This window comes from Lissotriton helveticus, chromosome 10 (assembly GCF_964261635.1).
Source record: "Lissotriton helveticus chromosome 10, aLisHel1.1, whole genome shotgun sequence".
In the NCBI taxonomy this organism is placed as follows: Eukaryota; Metazoa; Chordata; class Amphibia; order Caudata; family Salamandridae; genus Lissotriton; species Lissotriton helveticus.
In genome coordinates this window covers 4,393,500-4,417,362 of record NC_136071.1, presented here as the reverse complement: position 1 = coordinate 4,417,362, position 23,863 = coordinate 4,393,500, and the positions used below count along the sequence as shown (strand labels likewise).

General features: G+C 52.7%; 1 protein-coding gene across 1 annotated transcript in view; it reads left to right on the top strand.

The window, feature by feature from the left end:
* Positions 1-23,863, top strand: part of LOC144785725 (semaphorin-3F-like) — a 472,039-nt gene that overhangs the window by 373,178 nt on the left and 74,998 nt on the right. Inside the window, exons 9-11 of the mRNA XM_078664515.1 lie at positions 683-797; positions 17,484-17,553; positions 21,660-21,804. Of these exons, the coding sequence (XP_078520641.1) occupies positions 683-797; positions 17,484-17,553; positions 21,660-21,804 (330 nt within the window). The remainder of the gene's footprint in view (positions 1-682; positions 798-17,483; positions 17,554-21,659; positions 21,805-23,863) is intronic.

The following is a 23,863-nucleotide window of genomic DNA, read 5'->3' as shown; positions in this document are numbered from 1 at the left end:
TCTGAGACTGACTGAGGTCAGTGCAGAGTCTGAGACTGACTGAGGTCCGTGCAGAGTCTGAGACTGACTGAGGTCCGTGCAGAGGCTGAGACTGACTGAGGTCCGTGCAGAGGCTGAGACTGACTGAGGTCCGTGCAGAGGCTGAGACTGACTGAGGTCCGTGCAGAGGCTGAGACTGACTGAGGTCCGTGCAGAGGCTGAGACTGACTGAGGTCCGTGCAGAGGCTGAGACTGACTGAGGTCAGTGCAGAGGCTGAGACTGACTGAGGTCAGTGCAGAGGCTGAGACTGACTGAGGTCAGTGCAGAGGCTGAGACTGACTGAGGTCAGTGCAGAGGCTGAGACTGACTGAGGTCAGTGCAGAGGCTGAGACTGACTGAAGTCAGGATCATGGCTCACATTGGGTGAGGTATATGTGAACGCTCACACTAAGTAAGGGGACTGTCAGAGCTCGGACTGAGAGTGTGTTCACTGAGTAGATGAATGGTCAGTGGGGTTTTTGAGGCATAATGATGGTTATGACCATATTTTGTTCGTGATGTGGGTGGTGGGAGGGCACATTTAAATCAAAGGGACTGAACATGTGAGTGAGTCAGGTAGTGGTGATGGGAGTGACTGCTAAGGAAGCCTCACTGAAGCTCATCCATGGACTTCAACTGACATGAACACCTCTCTGTCCACAGAATGACAACGGTGGCCTTCGGTCGCTGGTTAATAAGTGGAGCACCTTCCTGAAGGCGCGGCTCGTCTGCTCTGTTATCGGCGAAGATGGCGTTGAGACCTTCTTCGATGATCTGCGTGAGTTGGGTCCCCAATACCTTGGGTGGGAGAAATGTGTACGTATCAACAATCTACTATGGGAGTACATATCCAGATTCAAAACATGGGAAGGGTTATGTAGCGGTCAGTAACCCCATAAAGAGGCAATTTCACAAGCCATGCCCAGCTCCCGACACTCGAGACTGAGGTTAGAAGGTACCCAGGCTTTGCTAATGTTGCAATGTCATACTAGTGTACAGTATACTGTACAACGGACTCCCACATTGCAAAGCATAATACAAGCCTTCCCCTTTTCATGGGAATAATCCCTGAGCTGTAATAGCTACCCTTTACCATCAGGAGGGTCTGGAATACTTTTAAAACTGTTGCATTAAAAATGGCTCCGTTCACCCACTCAAAGGCTTCTCCCTGAGACAATTCCCAAACAACTTGCCTGCTTCAACTAGGCACATACAAATTATTTGAATATGCAGATGTGACATAGAAACTTTCAATAACAAAAAGCTTTCAATAACAACCAACAAACAATTTGTCCTCATTTTTGGGTGTCAATGACTTTCCAATGGACTTTACCACATTAGATTTTAGACTCCTTTCTCTGAAAGGTTGTGTCCCACATATTAGTTTCTCTGCATCTTACAGTGCTATTATATTTTCACAATAAAAGATCAGCTTAAAAAAAGTACTGTCCCACACAGGGGTAGTAACTACTATATAAATACTACAATCCAATAAAATGCTCAGTAGGATCTAATGTCTTTTATGCTCATCTTAATTTTTTCCAAAGCTATATTAGTAATTCTGGAAATAGACATACACAATATACTAACGCTCCCAAGACTAGCACAAATGGTAGCATTTTAAATTGGAATGCCTCTTCCACTATAATAAATGAGGTCTGACCTTGAATTCTGAGTGAAGATGAATATGAAGGACTTTTGTGAAGAATATCACCCCACCTACCATTAACGTCTCATTGAGTTGGATAAAGGATCTCCCTCAAATAACTGCCATTCAGCTTTGTTAAATCTATACAAAATCTTAACTTTCCATCTATCTTGCAGATGAGCACTAATGGGGGTAACCACTCTGCTGATTCCACATACCCTACTATGCCTTCTTACTTAATTTCTTCCAACATGCTTTTGCCTCTTCATCGACCACATCTTGCACTTTTGTTTAGCCAAAATCTTACAGGAGTAGCACCTTTCTTCCATTTAATTTCAGGTTCATAGTTGTACAACATTCCTACCTTATAGCAAAAGACATCCTCAGAATGCCTTATAACTTCCTCACATCAATTTGTTCATGCAATCCTCACTTGATATGGCACACCTGGTTTCAATCCCATTTTGTAATCCTGGTGTTTCCAACTTAAAAAAAGAACTGGTCTAGTCACAGATTTTTTGAAATATCCAAAGCTCTGTACTATTCAAAATCACTTTATAAATATGGTATTGATTCTTTCTTTGAATCAGTTGCTTTCTGAACAGTTAGAAGATGTGTTTCTCAGCTCCTACTGCATGTATTAAAGGTTTCCTTACCATGACCTGTCAACCAATCTAATAGTGCCTCTAAAGAATTATCAAAAGTCTTTTTTTTCCCCAAGTAATAGACAACTTCCCTCGTTTCTGCATGTAAAATGTTAGTGCTGAAACTCTCTGCAGGGTCTCAACTCCTTTCATTACATTTACAAAAGGCATCAGAGTTTTGCCCACCGTTAGATTCCAAAATTCCTCCAACCACTAGGAGTCACAAGCCCAAACATCTCCGCCTTGCAAATGCAGTGTCTCTTCCAGTGCCCTTCCTTCTCAAATGCCTCACCTTACATACTACATTCCATATGTAATGGATAGGTCTCTCTCACCATGACCAGGCCAGTGTGCTCCACCAGTTTATCACCTCGTTTTGGTCAGCTCATTGAGGTTCAATAATCCAGTGTCTCACCTCACTTCAACTGTTTTACTGTAAAGGCACTGCTCTGACATCCACGTAAAGTACATGTATGGTGCTTCTCACTATGGGGCCTTTGTATAGTCAGCGGTGAGCATTCCACCTGCACACAAGTCACTGTTGTTGTCTTCATGCCAACATGGGCTTTCGCAAAGTGACTGCTCGCACCTCTATTCTCATTGGCCTTTGAGGCTAGACCTCACTCGGAACCGAACAAGTATTGGCAGCTAGGGGGCCCGTTTAACGCACTACCAGAAGAGTTATTATTAACTCTAATTTGAAACACTGTTTCCCACCTCTGATGGCCAGCTACCAATTGCCTATTAATTAAATGTTAGAATGCAAAGGAGAGGCAACAATACAGAGTATTCTTATGAAAATTAGTTCATAGAATAGCCAGAGTAAATAAAACAGGTACGTTAATTTAGCCATGTCTGTGACTCCTTAATGCATTACTTCTTCACGGAATACAGGTAGGTGCGGCCAACACGTTTCACCTGGCTACAGCCTTCCTCAGGGCTCTTGACACAATTTCATGATCTTATGTCACATGCACAGTGGTTTTTAAGTACAGTTAGAAGTCGCCATGGACTTACAAAAATCCTGTGTCAGGTCAAGCACACAGTTTTGAGCAAACACGGCGTTGTAATTGACATGAGTATTCCACGAAAGTTCTTATAGCAATCGAAAACTGGTAAATTCTGCTGGCTGCTTGTAGACAAAAAGACAGTGTTCTGAGACATTTCAATTGGAAATGACATCCATCAACACAAGGCCCTGTACAGCAATGAGTATTCCAACCGCCAGTGTTTAGCGTTTACAAAAAGTGATCAACATTGATTCCAATTAGGAATACTCATAGCCGAACATGGCCTTGTATGGATGGATGTCCTTTGCGATTGAAATGACGCAGAACCCTGTCTTTTTGGCTACCAGCAGTCAACAGAATTACTGAGTTTTCTGTTGAAATAAGAAACTTTGTGGAATACTCGTGTCAGTTGCAACGCTGTGTCTCTCCAAACTGGGTGCTTGACCTGACACAGGATTTTGGGAAGCCCATGGAGGCTTCTATCTTGTACTTACAAACCACTGTGTGTGCGACATAACATAACAACATTTTGTCAAGAGTCCTGAGGAAGCCTGTAACCAGGCGAAACACGTTGACTGCACCTATCTGTATTCGTGAAGAAGTAATAGATTAAAGAGTCACAGAATCAACTAAAGAACCTACTCGTTTTATTCCCTCTGGATGTTCTAAGTACTAAGTGTCTCTTCCACTCAAACCATGCCCCGGTGTCTCTTCTACTCACACCACCCCTCGGTGTCTCTTCTACTCACACCACCCCTCGGTGTCTCTTCTACTCACACCACCCCTCGGTGTCTCTTCTACTCACACCACCCCTCGGTGTCTCTTCTACTCACACCATGCCCCGGTGTCTCTTCTACTCACACCATGCCCCGGTGCCTCTTCTACTCACACCATGCCCTGGTGTCTCTTCTACTCACACCATGCCCCGGTGCCTCTTCGACTCAAACCATGCCCTGGTGTCTCTTCTACTCACACCATGCCTCGGTGTCTCTTCTACTCACACCACCCCTCGGTGTCTCTTCTACTCACACCATGCCCCGGTGCCTCTTCTACTTACACCACCCCTCGGTGTCTCTTCTACTCACACCATGCCCCGGTGTCTCTTCTACTCACACCATGCCCCGGTGCCTCTTCTACTCACACCATGCCCCGGTGTCTCTTCTACTCACACCATGCCCCGGTGCCTCTCCTACTCACACCATGCCCCGGTGTCTCTTCGACTCAAACCATGCCCTGGTGTCTCTTCCACTCACACCATGTCCTGGTGCCTCTTCGACTCAAACCATGCCCTGGTGTCTCTTCTACTCACACCATGCCCCGGTGTCTCTTCTACTCACACCATGCCCCGGTGCCTCTTCTACTCACACCATGCCCTGGTGTCTCTTCTACTCACACCATGCCCCGGTGCCTCTTCGACTCAAACCATGCCCTGGTGTCTCTTCTACTCACACCATGCCTCGGTGTCTCTTCTACTCACACCACCCCTCGGTGTCTCTTCTACTCACACCATGCCACGGTGCCTCTTCTACTCACACCATGCCCCGGTGTCTCTTCTACTCACACCACCCTTCGGTGTCTCTTCTACTCACACCATGCCCCGGTGCCTCTTCTACTTACACCACCCATCGGTGTCTCTTCTACTCACACCATGCCCCGGTGTCTCTTCTACTCACACCATGCCCCGGTGCCTCTTCTACTCACACCATGCCCCGGTGTCTCTTCTACTCACACCATGCCCCGGTGCCTCTTCTACTCACACCATGCCCCGGTGTCTCTTCTACTCACACCATGCCCCGGTGTCTCTTCTACTCACACCACCCCTCGGTGTCTCTTCTACTCACACCATGCCCCGGTGCCTTTTCTACTCACACCATGCCCCGGTGCCTCTTCTACTCACACCATGCCCCGGTGTCTCTTCTACTCACACCATGCCCCGGTGCCTCTTCTACTCACACCATGCCCCGGTGTCTCTTCTACTCACACCATGCCCCGGTGTCTCTTCTACTCACACCACCCCTCGGTGTCTCTTCTACTCACACCATGCCCCGGTGCCTCTTCTACTCACACCATGCCCCGGTGCCTCTTCTACTCACACCATGCCCCGGTGCCTCTTCTACTCACACCATGCCCCGGTGTCTCTTCTACTCACACCATGCCCCGGTGCCTCTTCTACTCACACCATGCCCCGGTGCCTCTTCTACTCACACCATGCCCCGGTGCCTCTTCTACTCACACCATGCCCCGGTGTCTCTTCTACTCACACCATGCCCCGGTGCTTCTTCTACTCACACCATGCCCCGGTGTCTCTTCTACTCACACCACCCCTTGGTGTCTCTTCTACTCACACCATGCCCCGGTGCCTCTTCTACTCACACCATGCCCCGGTGCCTCTTCTACTCACACCATGCCCCAGTGTCTCTTCTACTCACACCATGCCCCGGTGCCTCTTCTACTCACACCATGCCCCGGTGCCTCTTCTACTCACACCATGCCCCGGTGTCTCTTCTACTCACACCATGCCCCGGTGCCTCTTCTACTCACACCATGCCCTGGTGTCTCTTCTACTCACACCATGCCCCGGTGCCTCTTCTACTCACACCATGCCCCAGTGTCTCTTCTACTCACACCATGCCCCAGTGTCTCTTCTACTCACACCATGCCCTGGTGTCTCTTCTACTCACACCATGCCCCGGTGTCTCTTCTACTCACACCACCCCTCGGTGTCTCTTCTACTCACACCATGCCCCGGTGTCTCTTCTACTCACACCACCCCTCAGTGTCTATTCTACTCACACCACCCCTCTGTGTCTCTTCTACTCATACCACCCCTCGGTGTCTCTTCTACTCACACCACCCCTCGGTGTCTCTTCTACTCACACCACCCCTCGGTGTCTCTTCTACTCATACCACCCCTCGGTGCCTCTTCTACTCATACCACCCCTCGGTGTCTCTTCTACTCACACCACCCCTCGGTGTCTCTTCTACTCATACCACCCCTCGGTGTCTCTTCTACTCACACCACCCCTCAGTGTCTCTTCTACTCACACCACCCCTCAGTGTCTCTTCTACTCACACCATGCCCCGGTGTCTCTTCTACTCACACCACCCCTCGGTGTCTCTTCTACTCACACCACCCCTCAGTGTCTCTTCTACTCACACCACCCCTCAGTGTCTCTTCTACTCACACCATGCCCCGGTGTCTCTTCTACTCACACCACCCCTCGGTGTCTCTTCTACTCACACCACCCCTCAGTGTCTCTTCTACTCACACCACCCCTCGGTGTCTCTTCTACTCACACCACCCCTCGGTGTCTCTTCTACTCACACCACCCCTCAGTGTCTCTTCCACTCACACCACCCCTCGGTGTCTCTTCTACTCACACCACCCCTCAGTGTCTCTTCCACTCACACCACCCCTCAGTGTCTCTTCTACTCACACCACCCCTCAGTGTCTCTTCTACTCACACCACCCCTCGGTGCCTCTTCTACTCATACAACCCCTCAGTGTCTCTTCTACTCACACCACCCCTCAGTGTCTCTTCTACTCACACCACCCCTCAGTGTCTCTTCTACTCACACCACCCCTCGGTGCCTCTTCTACTCACACCACCCCTCCGTGTCTCTTCTACTCACACCACCCCTCAGTGTCTCTTCTACTCACACCACCCCTCGGTGCCTCTTCTACTCACACCACCCCTCAGTGTCTCTTCTACTCACACCACCCCTCTGTGTCTCTTCTACTCACACCATCCCTCGGTGTCTCTTCTACTCATACCACCCCTCGGTGTCTCTTCTACTCACACCACCCCTCAGTGCCTCTTCTACTCACACCACCCCTCGGTGTCTCTTCTACTCACACCACCCCTCGGTGTCTCTTCCACTCACACCACCCCTCGGTGTCTCTTCTACTCACACCACCCCTCGGTGTCTCTTCTACTCACACCACCCCTCGGTGTCTCTTCCACTCACACCACCCCTCGGTGTCTCTTCTACTCACACCACCCCTCAGTGTCTCTTCTACTCACACCACCCCTCAGTGTCTCTTCTACTCACACCACCCCTCGGTGTCTCTTCTACTCATACCACCCCTCAGTGTCTCTTCTACTCACACCACCCCTCAGTGCCTCTTCACCTCACACCACCCCTCGGTGTCTCTTCTACTCACACCACCCCTCAGTGTCTCTTCTACTCACACCACCCCTCAGTGTCTCTTCTACTCACACCACCCCTCAGTGTCTCTTCTACTCACACCACCCCTCGGTGTCTCTTCTACTCACACCACCCCTCGGTGTCTCTTCTACTCACACCACCCCGCGGTGTCTCTTCTACTCATACCACCCCTTGGTGTCTCTTCTACTCACACCACCCCTCGGTGTCTCTTCTACTCACACCACCCCTCGGTGCCTCTTCTACTCACACCACCCCTCGGTGCCTCTTCTACTCACACCACCCCTCGGTGTCTCTTCTACTCACACCACCCCTCGGTGTCTCTTCTACTCATACCACCCCTCGGTGTCTCTACTACTCACACCACCCCTCAGTGTCTCTTCTACTCACACCACCCCTCAGTGTCTCTTCTACTCACACCACCCCTCGGTGTCTCTACTACTCACACCACCCCTCGGTGTCTCTTCTACTCATACCACCCCTCGGTGTCTCTTCTACTCACACCACCCCTCAGTGTCTCTTCTACTCACACCACCCCTCAGTGTCTCTTCTACTCACACCACCCCTCAGTGTCTCTTCTACTCACACCACCCCTCGGTGTCTCTTCTACTCACACCACCCCTCGGTGTCTCTACTACTCACACCACCCCTCGGTGTCTCTTCTACTCATACCACCCCTCGGTGTCTCTTCTACTCATACCACCCCTCAGTGTCTCTTCTACTCACACCACCCCTCAGTGTCTCTTCTACTCACACCACCCCTCAGTGTCTCTTCTACTCACACCACCCCTCAGTGTCTCTTCTACTCACACCACCCCTCAGTGTCTCTTCTACTCACACCACCCCTCAGTGTCTCTTCTACTCACACCACCCCTCAGTGTCTCTTCTACTCACACCACCCCTCAGTGTCTCTACTACTCATACCACCCCTCAGTGTCTCTTCTACTCATACCACCCCTCGGTGTCTCTTCTACTCACACCACCCCTCGGTGTCTCTTCTACTCACACCACCCCTCGGTGTCTCTTCTACTCACACCACCCCTCGGTGTCTCTTCTACTCATACCACCCCTCGGTGTCTCTTCTACTCACACCACCCCTCGGTGTCTCTTCTACTCACACCACCCCTCGGTGTCTCTTCTACTCACACCACCCCTCAGTGTCTCTTCTACTCACACCACCCCTCGGTGTCTCTTCTACTCACACCACCCCTCAGTGTCTCTTCTACTCACACCACCCCTCGGTGTCTCTTCTACTCACACCAACCCTCAGTGTCTCTTCTACTCACACCATGCCCTGGTGTCTCTTCTACTCACACCACCCCTCGGTGCCTCTTCTACTCACACCACCCCTCGGTGTCTCTTCTACTCATACCACCCCTCAGTGTCTCTTCTACTCACACCACCCCTCGGTGTCTCTTCTACTCACACCACCCCTCGGTGCCTCTTCCACTCACACCACCCCTCGGTGTCTCTTCTACTCACACCACCCCTCGGTGTCTCTTCTACTCACACCACCCCTCGGTGTCTCTTCTACTCACACCACCCCTCGGTGTCTCTTCTACTCATACCACCCCTCGGTGTCTCTTCTACTCACACCACCCATCAGTGTCTCTTCTACTCACACCACCCCTCGGTGTCTCTTCTACTCACACCACCCCCTGGTGTCTCTTCTACTCACACCACCCCTCGGTGTCTCTTCTACTCACACCACCCCTCGGTGTCTCTTCTACTCACACCACCCATCGGTGTCTCTTCTACTCACACCACCCCTCGGTGTCTCTTCTACTCACACCACCCCCTGGTGTCTCTTCTACTCACACCACCCCTCGGTGTCTCTTCTACTCACACCACCCCCTGGTGTCTCTTCTACTCACACCACCCCTCGGTGTCTCTTCTACTCACACCACCCCTCAGTGTCTCTTCTACTCATACCACCCCTCAGTGTCTCTTCTACTCACACCACCCCTCAGTGTCTCTTCTACTCACACCACCCCTCAGTGTCTCTTCTACTCACACCACCCCTCAGTGTCTCTTCTACTCACACCACCCCTCGGTGTCTCTTCTACTCACACCACCCCTCAGTGTCTCTTCTACTCACACCACCCCTCAGTGTCTCTTCTACTCATACCACCCCTCGGTGTCTCTTCTACTCACACCACCCCTCAGTGTCTCTACTACTCACACCACCCCTCAGTGTCTCTTCTACTCACACCACCCCTCAGTGTCTCTTCTACTCACACCGCCCCTCGGTGTCTCTTCTACTCACACCACCCCTCAGTGTCTCTTCTACTCACACCACCCCTCGGTGTCTCTTCTACTCACACCACCCCTCAGTGTCTCTTCTACTCACACCACCCCTCAGTGTCTCTTCTACTCACACCACCCCTCAGTGTCTCTTCTACTCACACCACCCCTCGGTGTCTCTTCTACTCACACCACCCCTCGGTGTCTCTTCTACTCATACCACCCCCTGGTGTCTCTTCTACTCACACCACCCCTCGGTGTCTCTTCTACTCACACCACCCCTCGGTGTCTCTTCTACTCACACCACCCCTCGGTGTCTCTTCTACTCACACCACCCATCAGTGTCTCTTCTACTCACACCACCCCTCGGTGTCTCTTCTACTCACACCACCCCCTGGTGTCTCTTCTACTCACACCACCCCTCGGTGTCTCTTCTACTCACACCACCCCCTGGTGTCTCTTCTACTCACACCACCCCTCGGTGTCTCTTCTACTCACACCACCCCTCAGTGTCTCTTCTACTCACACCACCCCTCAGTGTCTCTTCTACTCACACCACCCCTTAGTGTCTCTTCTACTCACACCACCCCTCAGTGTCTCTTCTACTCACACCACCCCTCGGTGTCTCTTCTACTCACACCACCCCTCAGTGTCTCTTCTACTCACACCACCCCTCAGTGTCTCTTCTACTCATACCACCCCTCGGTGTCTCTTCTACTCACACCACCCCTCAGTGTCTCTTCTACTCACACCACCCCTCAGTGTCTCTTTTACTCACACCACCCCTCGGTGTCTCTTCTACTCACACCACCCCTCGGTGTCTCTTCTACTCACACCGCCCCTCGGTGTCTCTTCTACTCACACCACCCCTCAGTGTCTCTTCTACTCACACCACCCCTCAGTGTCTCTTCTACTCACACCACCCCTCAGTGTCTCTTCTACTCACACCGCCCCTCGGTGTCTCTTCTACTCACACCACCCCCAGGTGTCTCTTCTACTCACACCACCCCTCGGTGTCTCTTCTACTCACACCACCCATCAGTGTCTCTTCTACTCACACCACCCCCAGGTGTCTCTTCTACTCACACCACCCCTCGGTGTCTCTTCTACTCACACCACCCCTCAGTGTCTCTTCTACTCACACCAACCCTCAGTGTCTCTTCTACTCACACCACCCATCAGTGTCTCTTCTACTCACACCAACCCTCAGTGTCTCTTCTACTCATACCACCCCTCGGTGTCTCTTCTACTCACACCACCCCTCAGTGTCTCTTCTACTCATACCACCCCTCGGTGTCTCTTCTACTCACACCACCCCTCAGTGTCTCTTCTACTCACACCACCCCTCGGTGTCTCTTCTACTCACACCACCCCTCGGTGTCTCTTCTACTCACACCACCCCTCGGTGTCTCTTCTACTCACACCACCCCTCGGTGTCTCTTCTACTCATACCACCCCTCGGTGTCTCTTCTACTCACACCACCCATCAGTGTCTCTTCTACTCACACCACCCCTCGGTGTCTCTTCTACTCACACCACCCCCTGGTGTCTCTTCTACTCACACCACCCCTCGGTGTCTCTTCTACTCACACCACCCCTCGGTGTCTCTTCTACTCACACCACCCATCAGTGTCTCTTCTACTCACACCACCCCTCGGTGTCTCTTCTACTCACACCACCCCCTGGTGTCTCTTCTACTCACACCACCCCTCGGTGTCTCTTCTACTCACACCACCCCCTGGTGTCTCTTCTACTCACACCACCCCTCGGTGTCTCTTCTACTCACACCACCCCTCAGTGTCTCTTCTACTCATACCACCCCTCAGTGTCTCTTCTACTCACACCACCCCTCAGTGTCTCTTCTACTCACACCACCCCTCAGTGTCTCTTCTACTCACACCACCCCTCAGTGTCTCTTCTACTCACACCACCCCTCGGTGTCTCTTCTACTCACACCACCCCTCAGTGTCTCTTCTACTCACACCACCCCTCAGTGTCTCTTCTACTCATACCACCCCTCAGTGTCTCTTCTACTCACACCACCCCTCAGTGTCTCTTTTACTCACACCACCCCTCGGTGTCTCTTCTACTCACACCACCCCTCGGTGTCTCTTCTACTCACACCACCCCTCGGTGTCTCTACTACTCACACCACCCCTCAGTGTCTCTTCTACTCACACCACCCCTCAGTGTCTCTTCTACTCACACCACCCCTCGGTGTCTCTTCTACTCACACCACCCCTCAGTGTCTCTTCTACTCACACCACCCCTCAGTGTCTCTTCTACTCACACCACCCCTCAGTGTCTCTTCTACTCACACCACCCCTCAGTGTCTCTTCTACTCACACCACCCCTCGGTGTCTCTTCTACTCACACCACCCCCTGGTGTCTCTTCTACTCACACCACCCCTCGGTGTCTCTTCTACTCACACCACCCCTCGGTGTCTCTTCTACTCACACCACCCATCAGTGTCTCTTCTACTCACACCACCCCTCGGTGTCTCTTCTACTCACACCACCCCTCGGTGTCTCTTCTACTCACACCACCCCTCGGTGTCTCTTCTACTCACACCACCCCCTGGTGTCTCTTCTACTCACACCACCCCTCGGTGTCTCTTCTACTCACACCACCCCTCGGTGTCTCTTCTACTCACACCACCCATCAGTGTCTCTTCTACTCACACCACCCCTCGGTGTCTCTTCTACTCACACCACCCCTCGGTGTCTCTTCTACTCACACCACCCCTCGGTGTCTCTTCTACTCACACCACCCCCTGGTGTCTCTTCTACTCACACCACCCCTCGGTGTCTCTTCTACTCACACCACCCCTCAGTGTCTCTTCTACTCACACCACCCCTCGGTGCCTCTTCTACTCACACCACCCCTCAGTGTCTCTTCTACTCACACCACCCCTCAGTGTCTCTTCTACTCACACCACCCCTCGGTGTCTCTTCTACTCACACCACCCCTCAGTGTCTCTTCTACTCACACCACCCCTCAGTGTCTCTTCTACTCATACCACCCCTCGGTGTCTCTTCTACTCACACCACCCCTCAGTGTCTCTTCTACTCACACCACCCCTCAGTGTCTCTTTTACTCACACCACCCCTCGGTGTCTCTTCTACTCACACCACCCCTCGGTGTCTCTTCTACTCACACCGCCCCTCGGTGTCTCTTCTACTCACACCACCCCTCAGTGTCTCTTCTACTCACACCACCCCTCAGTGTCTCTTCTACTCACACCACCCCTCAGTGTCTCTTCTACTCACACCGCCCCTCGGTGTCTCTTCTACTCACACCACCCCCAGGTGTCTCTTCTACTCACACCACCCCTCGGTGTCTCTTCTACTCACACCACCCATCAGTGTCTCTTCTACTCACACCACCCCCAGGTGTCTCTTCTACTCACACCACCCCTCGGTGTCTCTTCTACTCACACCACCCATCAGTGTCTCTTCTACTCACACCACCCATCAGTGTCTCTTCTACTCACACCAACCCTCAGTGTCTCTTCTACTCATACCACCCCTCGGTGTCTCTTCTACTCACACCACCCCTCAGTGTCTCTTCTACTCATACCACCCCTCGGTGTCTCTTCTACTCACACCACCCCTCAGTGTCTCTTCTACTCACACCACCCCTCGGTGTCTCTTCTACTCACACCACCCCTCGGTGTCTCTTCTACTCACACCACCCCTCGGTGTCTCTTCTACTCACACCACCCCTCGGTGTCTCTTCTACTCATACCACCCCTCGGTGTCTCTTCTACTCACACCACCCATCAGTGTCTCTTCTACTCACACCACCCCTCGGTGTCTCTTCTACTCACACCACCCCCTGGTGTCTCTTCTACTCACACCACCCCTCGGTGTCTCTTCTACTCACACCACCCCTCGGTGTCTCTTCTACTCACACCACCCATCAGTGTCTCTTCTACTCACACCACCCCTCGGTGTCTCTTCTACTCACACCACCCCCTGGTGTCTCTTCTACTCACACCACCCCTCGGTGTCTCTTCTACTCACACCACCCCCTGGTGTCTCTTCTACTCACACCACCCCTCGGTGTCTCTTCTACTCACACCACCCCTCAGTGTCTCTTCTACTCATACCACCCCTCAGTGTCTCTTCTACTCACACCACCCCTCAGTGTCTCTTCTACTCACACCACCCCTCAGTGTCTCTTCTACTCACACCACCCCTCAGTGTCTCTTCTACTCACACCACCCCTCGGTGTCTCTTCTACTCACACCACCCCTCAGTGTCTCTTCTACTCACACCACCCCTCAGTGTCTCTTCTACTCATACCACCCCTCAGTGTCTCTTCTACTCACACCACCCCTCAGTGTCTCTTTTACTCACACCACCCCTCAGTGTCTCTTCTACTCACACCACCCCTCGGTGTCTCTACTACTCACACCACCCCTCGGTGTCTCTTCTACTCACACCACCCCTCGGTGTCTCTTCTACTCATACCACCCCTCGGTGTCTCTTCTACTCACACCACCCCTCAGTGTCTCTTCTACTCACACCACCCCTCAGTGTCTCTTCTACTCACACCACCCCTCGGTGTCTCTTCTACTCACACCACCCCTCAGTGTCTCTTCTACTCACACCACCCCTCAGTGTCTCTTCTACTCACACCACCCCTCAGTGTCTCTTCTACTCACACCACCCCTCAGTGTCTCTTCTACTCACACCACCCCTCGGTGTCTCTTCTACTCACACCACCCCCTGGTGTCTCTTCTACTCACACCACCCCTCGGTGTCTCTTCTACTCACACCACCCCTCGGTGTCTCTTCTACTCACACCACCCATCAGTGTCTCTTCTACTCACACCACCCCTCGGTGTCTCTTCTACTCACACCACCCCCTGGTGTCTCTTCTACTCACACCACCCCTCGGTGTCTCTTCTACTCACACCACCCCCTGGTGTCTCTTCTACTCACACCACCCCTCGGTGTCTCTTCTACTCACACCACCCCCTGGTGTCTCTTCTACTCACACCACCCCTCAGTGTCTCTTCTACTCATACCACCCCTCGGTGTCTCTTCTACTCACACCACCCCTCAGTGTCTCTTCTACTCACACCACCCCTCAGTGTCTCTTTTACTCACACCACCCCTCGGTGTCTCTTCTACTCACACCACCCCTCGGTGTCTCTTCTACTCACACCGCCCCTCGGTGTCTCTTCTACTCACACCACCCCTCAGTGTCTCTTCTACTCACACCACCCCTCAGTGTCTCTTCTACTCACACCACCCCTCAGTGTCTCTTCTACTCACACCGCCCCTCGGTGTCTCTTCTACTCACACCACCCCCAGGTGTCTCTTCTACTCACACCACCCCTCGGTGTCTCTTCTACTCACACCACCCATCAGTGTCTCTTCTACTCACACCACCCCCAGGTGTCTCTTCTACTCACACCACCCCTCGGTGTCTCTTCTACTCACACCACCCATCAGTGTCTCTTCTACTCACACCACCCATCAGTGTCTCTTCTACTCACACCAACCCTCAGTGTCTCTTCTACTCATACCACCCCTCGGTGTCTCTTCTACTCACACCACCCCTCAGTGTCTCTTCTACTCATACCACCCCTCGGTGTCTCTTCTACTCACACCACCCCTCAGTGTCTCTTCTACTCACACCACCCCTCAGTGTCTCTTCTACTCATACCACCCCTCGGTGTCTCTTCTACTCACACCACCCCTCGGTGTCTCTTCTACTCATACCACCCCTCGGTGTCTCTTCTACTCATACCACCCCTCGGTGTCTCTTCTACTCACACCACCCCCAGGTGTCTCTTCTACTCACACCACCCCTCAGTGTCTCTTCTACTCACACCACCCCTCAGTGTCTCTTCTACTCACACCACCCCTCAGTGTCTCTTCTACTCACACCACCCCTCAGTGTCTCTTCTACTCACACCACCCCTCAGTGTCTCTTCTACTCACACCACCCCTCAGTGTCTCTTCTACTCACACCACCCCTCAGTGTCTCTTCTACTCACACCACCCCTCGGTGTCTCTTCTACTCACACCACCCCTCGGTGCCTCTTCTACTCACACCACCCCTCAGTGTCTCTTCTACTCACACCACCCCTCAGTGTCTCTTCTACTCATACCACCCCTCTGTGTCTCTTCTACTCACACCACCCCTCAGTGTCTCTTCTACTCACACCACCCCTCGGTGTCTCTTCTACTCACACCACCCCTCGGTGTCTCTTCTACTCATACCACCCCTCGGTGTCTCTTCTACTCACACCACCCCTCAGTGTCTCTTCTACTCATACCACCCCTCAGTGTCTCTTCTACTCACACCACCCCTCTGTGTCTCTTCTACTCACACCACCCCTCAGTGTCTCTTCTACTCACACCACCCCTCGGTGTCTCTTCTACTCACACCACCCCTCGGTGTCTCTTCTACTCATACCACCCCTCGGTGTCTCTTCTACTCACACCACCCCTCAGTGTCTCTTCTACTCACACCACCCCTCAGTGTCTCTTCTACTCACACCACCCCTCAGTGTCTCTTCTACTCACACCACCCCTCGGTGTCTCTTCTACTCACACCACCCCTCAGTGTCTCTTCTACTCACACCACCCCTCAGTGTCTCTTCTACTCACACCACCCCTCGGTGTCTCTTCTACTCACACCACCCCTCAGTGTCTCTTCTACTCACACCACCCCTCAGTGTCTCTTCTACTCATACCACCCCTCTGTGTCTCTTCTACTCACACCACCCCTCAGTGTCTCTTCTACTCACACCACCCCTCGGTGTCTCTTCTACTCACACCACCCCTCGGTGTCTCTTCTACTCATACCACCCCTCGGTGTCTCTTCTACTCACACCACCCCTCAGTGTCTCTTCTACTCACACCACCCCTCAGTGTCTCTTCTACTCACACCACCCCTCAGTGTCTCTTCTACTCACACCACCCCTCGGTGTCTCTTCTACTCACACCACCCCTCAGTGTCTCTTCTACTCACACCACCCCTCAGTGTCTCTTCTACTCACACCACCCCTCGGTGTCTCTTCTACTCACACCACCCCTCAGTGTCTCTTCTACTCACACCACCCCTCAGTGTCTCTTCTACTCACACCACCCCTCGGTGTCTCTTCTACTCACACCACCCCTCAGTGTCTCTTCTACTCACACCACCCCTCAGTGTCTCTTCTACTCACACCACCCCTCCGTGTCTCTTCTACTCACACCACCCCTCGGTGTCTCTTCTACTCACACCACCCCTCGGTGTCTCTTCTACTCACACCACCCCCCGGTGTCTCTTCTACTCACACCACCCCTCAGTGTCTCTTCTACTCACACCACCCCTCAGTGTCTCTTCTACTCACACCACCCCTCAGTGTCTCTTCTACTCACACCACCCCTCGGTGTCTCTTCTACTCACACCACCCCTCAGTGTCTCTTCTACTCACACCACCCCTCGGTGTCTCTTCTACTCACACCACCCCTCAGTGTCTCTTCTACTCATGATGTTCTCTTTCGCTCTACTAGTCACCCTATACCCAGTCACTTCTGCTCCAGTTCTTCCTAGTATCTCTTCTATTCACACTATCCCTAGGTGTTTTTTTCTACTCACACCGTGCCCTGGTGTCTTTTCTACTCATGCTCTCCCCGTTTTTCTCACTTACTGTCTCTTCTGCTCCGGCTCTTTCCTGGTCTCTCTTCTACTCCTGACCCCTCCGGCCTCGCTTCTAATCCCTCTGTCTCTTTCTCTCTTGCAGGTGATGTCTTCATACAGCCCACTCAGGATGAGAAGAGCCCCCTGCTGTACGGCGTCTTCTCCACTCTGGGGTGAGCTCTGCGAGGGTCTCTGGAGCCCAGTACTCACTCTGTACTGTGGCCGGGGTACTGTGGTCTCGCTAATACCTCCTCCAAGTACTGCCCTCTCGCTGACAGTCGCGCCTCGTAATAGTATAGTGCCTTGAAGTACTCCCCAGTTTCATTTCGCGTGAGTCTATCCTAAGCATCCACAAACCCTGGGTCCCTACGGTCTGGCAGATTCTCAAGACAAGTCACCAAAGCAGGGTCGGAGGGCACAGTCGCCCAACATCGACCATCTGAGTTTGCATAACATGCATGTGTTGCACCCAGAAAGTAATCCAATGTTGCATAGGTGCAATGCGCTGTAGATGGAACGGTCTAATTCCACGCAGAGGGGTGCCTGCACCTCCAAATATCCTGCAGTCCCTCCTCTTTTAACCACGTTTCTCGGTGAAGGCCCCCATTGCCCATATCTCTGTCCTGATCTATCTTTACTTCTATCCCTTGTCAAATGGAAGTCCCCCTTATGGGTATTGCCTTGTCCACAGACTTGATAATGTCTGTTAACTTACGCCTGACCCTCATTGGGGGGCGTAGATATTGTCCACCGTAATATTCTCAGGCCCCATTCTCATTCGGAGCGCGAGCACTCTGCCCTTTACCCCACAAGCCTCTCACATACCTCCATGGAAGTGACTGCAAGGCGGGATAGTCACCTGCTCCCTTTTTTAAGGGCCAGAGGAGAAGTGTTATTCAGAGAACCAATTTTAGTCTGTGCCAGTCCCTCGACAGTAAGTGGTTTCCCGGAATACTTGGATAAGCCTGTCATACCTTCCATTACACAACATGAAAAGCATTGCTAATCACCAGGAGGAGCCACTGAGACGACACACATTAAAATGTATTCTTTTGATAGTGAATACTTTGGATTCCATACAGGCGGTGTGCCTTGTTTTGGAAGGCATCCAAGGTCCGGGCAGCGCCTGCTATGTATAAGTGCCAAGTTTCATCTCCCACTTTAGTTTAGTCGTTATTAGTATTGTATAAAATCTTCCCCCCTGGATCTAGTTACAAAAAAGCGCCCCACAAACACTGGCCCAGGAAACCGGCCCATACAGACCAATCTCTTTGGTGACTGTTCCAGAAGGTCTAACTTCAACCCGGATGAGCCAGTCTCATCTCCTCTCGTCCCTCCTCCATTTCTTCTGCCCACCGCTGGCCGCAATACACCGCACGAGCAAGCACATAACTTCTTTGGGGTCACTAAGGATCATCTTATTTGCCAAAGGCTGGATGACATCTCGTTGCTTCATGAGCCGTCTTGCTCCGTCAGCTTCTCCTGTACAGCTTGCTTTTCTTGCGCTATGGTTGTTGGGTCCGGTTTAGTTCACTCTTGGAACTGACAGCAATAGTTTTTCTGGTCTTCTTCGATGGTCTTCTCCACTGTGGCTCCATTTCAGGAATCCCCAGGATGTGTTTGGCTTTGGAAACTGATTGAATTTGATAGAATTGGCCTTTCCACCTGCAGATCAATCGAAACAGGTGACCCCATGCATATTTTCTGTCCTCTGTCAGAAAGTCAATAATTGGTCAGGATTGTTTTTGCTTTTATCGTGTGATCGAGGAGAGATCTTCGAACCATTATATTTTAGACCTCTGAAAACCTCTGATCCTCTGTCTCTGGCTGCTTTCAAGATATCTTGCTTCATTTTAGAGTTCTGCAGGCATGTTAGTACGTTCAGAGCTTTTAGTCCTTTGGTGGTGGTAGTTCTGCAGACACTGTGTGTCCTGTGCAGTTAGACATTATTGCTGCTATCGATTGCTAAGGTGTTCTGGAAAAGTCTCTGAACATATGAGTCCATGGTCGATCCATCTGAGCCCGAGGGGAAACCTTCAATTCTTATATTTTACCTCCATGATCTATTCTCCAGATCTTTGTTATGCGCTTGCAATAAATGTGGGTCTTTTATCTTCAAGATCCAGGCGGCATAGCTCTACTGCCCACCCCTAGCACCACCTATTTCTGGCCTCGCATACTTAGCCTGGCCTAAAGCCGGGGGAAGAGCTCTGAGGGCAGGCCTCACTTCTCCCTCAGGTTCTGCCACTTCACTTGCTGGCCAGCTTGTGCACCATCTGTGTGTCTCAGCTCCTGGGCTGAAGCCACTCTCCTCTCTGGGCAGCATACTGGGCCCCTTCAGCTGTAAGCTGTGGAGGCTGCTACCCTCACAGCTCAGTCCCGGTCCCAACCCTTCCCCTCCCCCCCAGGTCCACACTTGACCAGCGCAATCTGCCTCCATCCACTCTCTACCCCATTTTGCTGCAGGACTTTTTAATCACTGGGCTTGGAGAGCCCTTCAGATGTTCATGTGGGGGCAGAGCCAGGCAGAGGAAAGAGGTGTGCATTCTACCCAGACGCCAACTTGGCCACACCCAAGAAACAGATGTAGATATAAAATTACTCTGCCCTACTCAGTGTTACAAAGTCTGCTTTGCAGCACGGAAAGCTTGTAAGGGGCCAAACTTTGAGGGGGCGGAGCCTCTCACAGAATTATTACAAAGACCTCAAGTCTTACTCATCATGAGTGAGAGTCACGCATTTGGTGGGTGGGTTGACCTCTCAGGCCCCAACTTAAATGTGGCACCTGGTGAGAGCAGCAAGTGCCTTGACTCTAAATGTCACTGAGTTCTGAGTTCTGTTTTGCGCAGCTTTTGGTAGCCACGGTGGCCCCAGGAACTCATCCATTGGAATGGAAGCCCCCCCGACCCCCTAAGAGGAGGGTGGAGCTCTCTTGGGCACCTCAGAGTGCCTCCCCACTACATTGAAAGTCAGAAGATTCCTCTGTAAGGTTTGGTGTCATGATAATCCTTTTAATTGTAATCTGATGCTTTCGTCGTGTGACTGGTGTCATTGATATTACGGTTGTGTGACGTCACTTCCTGTAATATTATCAAACATTCCTAATTAATTATCATTCCATAGAATTTTCAAAACTTGAAAGCTCTGATTTGAAGGTGAGCGGTGGGCTGTGGGGTTCGGCCCTGCAATGAAGGGACTCCATGGACACTGATTCCCAGGGGCCCCTGGATGAGGCATCAGGGCCCCTGGGATGAGGCATCAGGGCCCCTGGGAGGAGGCATCAGGGCCCCTGGGAGGAGGCATTAGGGCCCCTGGGATGAGGCATTGGGGCCCCTGGGATGAGGCATTGGGGCCCCTGGGATGAGGCATCAGGGCCCCTGGGATGAGGCATCAGGGCCCCTGGGATGAGGCATCAGGGCCCCTGGGATGAGGCTTCAGGGCCCCTGGGATGAGGCATCAGGGCCCCTGGGATGAGGCATCAGGGCCCCTGGGATGAGGCATCAGGGCCCCTGGGATGAGGCATCAAGGCCCGTGGGATGAGGCATCAGGGCCCGTGGGATGAGGCATCAGGGCCCGTGGGATGAGGCATCAGGGCCCCTGGGATGCGGCATCAGGGCCCCTGGGACGAGGCATCAGGGCCCCTGGGACGAGGCACCAGGGCCCCTGGGACGAGGCATCAGGGCCCCTGGGATGAGGCATCAGGGCCCCTGGGATGAGGCATCAGGGCCCCTGGGAGGAGGCATCAGGGCCCCTGGGATGAGGCATCAGGGCCCCTGGGAGGAGGCATCAGGGCCTCCGCAGAGAGGACGCAGCAGCGGTGTCCCCACGATGAAGTTCCCCAGGGGTCTTGGAGGTAGACACGAAGTGTTCCAGGAGCCTCCTGGATGGAGAGGGGGAGCTCATGGGGGTCTCAGCGAGAGGAGAGGCCGGGGCCCTCCTGACTGATGAGGGGGAGCTCATAGGGGTCTCAGCGAGAGGGGGCCCGAGAGCCTCCTGACTGTAGAGCTTATGAGAGTTCACCAAAAGCAAAAGGGCTTCAAGGAGCTTCTTTGCCGGGTTAGAGGGTGCTCGTTGGGGTCTCAGCCAGAGCAGAAGGGCTTCAAGGAGCTTCCTGGCAGGGTTAGGGGGAGCTCATGGGGGTCTCAGCCAGAGGAAGAGGGCTTCGAGGAGCTTCATGGCTGGAGACAGCTCATGGGGCTCTCACCCAGAGCAGGAGGCTTTGAGGCGCTTCTTGGCCCAGTTAGGGGGGCCCTTCTGATGGTTTCCTTCTTTCTTCCAGGTCTGTCTTCAAGGGCTCGGCGATCTGTGTTTACTCCATGTCTGACGTGCGCACCGTCTTCAACGGGCCCTTCGCTCACAAGGAGGGCCACAACTACCAGTGGGCCCCATACCTGGGCCGGATCCCCTACCCCAGGCCCGGGGCGGTAAGTACAGCCCGGGGCACTTAAACTGCAGGGTAAAGGGACTGACAGCACGGAGGGGAGCTCAGGGGCCACAACTACACACAGTACATCCAGTCTCAGGGGCCACAACTACCAGTGGGCCCCGTACCTGGGCCGGATCCCGTACCCTAGGCCCGGGGCGGTAAGAATGTCAGGGGCTACAACTATACAGTGTACCTCCACCTCCGGGTACACTAGCTGTGATACAATGTACCTCCAACCGCAGAGACACATTGGGTTATGATCACATGCAGTTTGCAGTCACCGGCACTCACGCTGTCACAAGCAGGTTTCAGTCATCAGCACTTACAGGCTATGTCATGCAGGTTGCTTTCACTGGCACTCACAGGCTGTCACTTGCAGGTTTCAGTCATCGGCACTCACAGGCTATCTCATGCAGGTTTCAGTCATCGGCACTCACAGGCTATCTCATGCAGGTTTCAGTCATTGGCACTCACAGGCTATCTCATTCGGGTTTCAGTCATTGGCACTCACAGGCTATCTCATGCAGGTTTCAGTCACCGGCACTCACAGGCTATCTCATGCGGGTTTCAGTCATTGGCACTCACAGGCTATCTCATGCAGGTTGCAGTCATCGGCACTCACAGGCTATCTCATGCGGGTTTCAGTCACCGGCACTCACAGGCTATCTCATGCGGGTTTCAGTCATCGGCACTCACAGGCTATCTCATGCGGGTTTCAGTCATCGGCACTCACAGGCTATCGCATGCGGGTTTCAGTCATCGGCACTCACAGGCTATGTCATGCAGGTTGCAGTCACCGGCACTCACAGGCTATCTCATGCAGGTTGCAGTCACCGGCACTCACAGGCTATCTCATGCGGGTTTCAGTCATCGGCACTCACAGGCTATCTCATGCGGGTTTCAGTCATCGGCACTCACAGGCTATCTCATGCAGGTTTCAGTCATCGACACTCACAGGCTATCTCATGCAGGTTTCAGTCATCAGCACTTACAGGCTATGTCATGCAGGTTGCAGTCATCAGCACTTACAGGCTATGTCATGCAGGTTGCAGTCACCGGCACTCACAGGCTATCTCATGCAGGTTGCAGTCACCGGCACTCACAGGCTATGTCATGCAGGTTGCAGTCACCGGCACTCACAGGCTATGTCATGCAGGTTGCAGTCACCGGCACTCACAGGCTATCTCATGCAGGTTGCAGTCATCGGCACTCACAGGCTATCTCATGCGGGTTTCAGTCATCGGCACTCACAGGCTATCTCATGCAGGTTTCAGTCATCGACACTCACAGGCTATCTCATGCAGGTTTCAGTCATCAGCACTTACAGGCTATGTCATGCAGGTTGCAGTCATCAGCACTTACAGGCTATGTCATGCAGGTTGCAGTCACCGGCACTCACAGGCTATCTCATGCGGGTTTCAGTCATCGGCACTCACAGGCTATCTCATGCGGGTTTCAGTCATCGGCACTCACAGGCTATCTCATGCGGGTTTCAGTCACCGGCACTCACAGGCTATCTCATGCGGGTTTCAGTCATCGGCACTCACAGGCTATCGCATGCGGGTTTCAGTCATCGGCACTCACAGGCTATCTCATGCGGGTTGCAGTCACCGGCACTCACAGGCTATCTCATGCAGGTTTCAGTCATCGGCACTCACAGGCTATCTCATGCGGGTTTCAGTCATCGGCACTCACAGGCTATCGCATGCAGGTTGCAGTCACCGGCACTCACAGGCTATCTCATGTGGGTTTCAGTCATCGGCACTCACAGGCTATCTCATGCAGGTTTCAGTCATCGACACTCACAGGCTATCTCATGCAGGTTTCAGTCATCAGCACTTACAGGGTATGTCATGCAGGTTGCAGTCATCAGCACTTACAGGCTATGTCATGCAGGTTTCAGTCATCGGCACTCACAGGCTATCTCATGCAGGTTGCAGTCATCAGCACTTACAGGCTATGTCATGCAGGTTGCAGTCACCGGCACTCACAGGCTATCTCATGCAGGTTTCAGTCATCAGCACTTACAGGCTATGTCATGCAGGTTGCAGTCATCA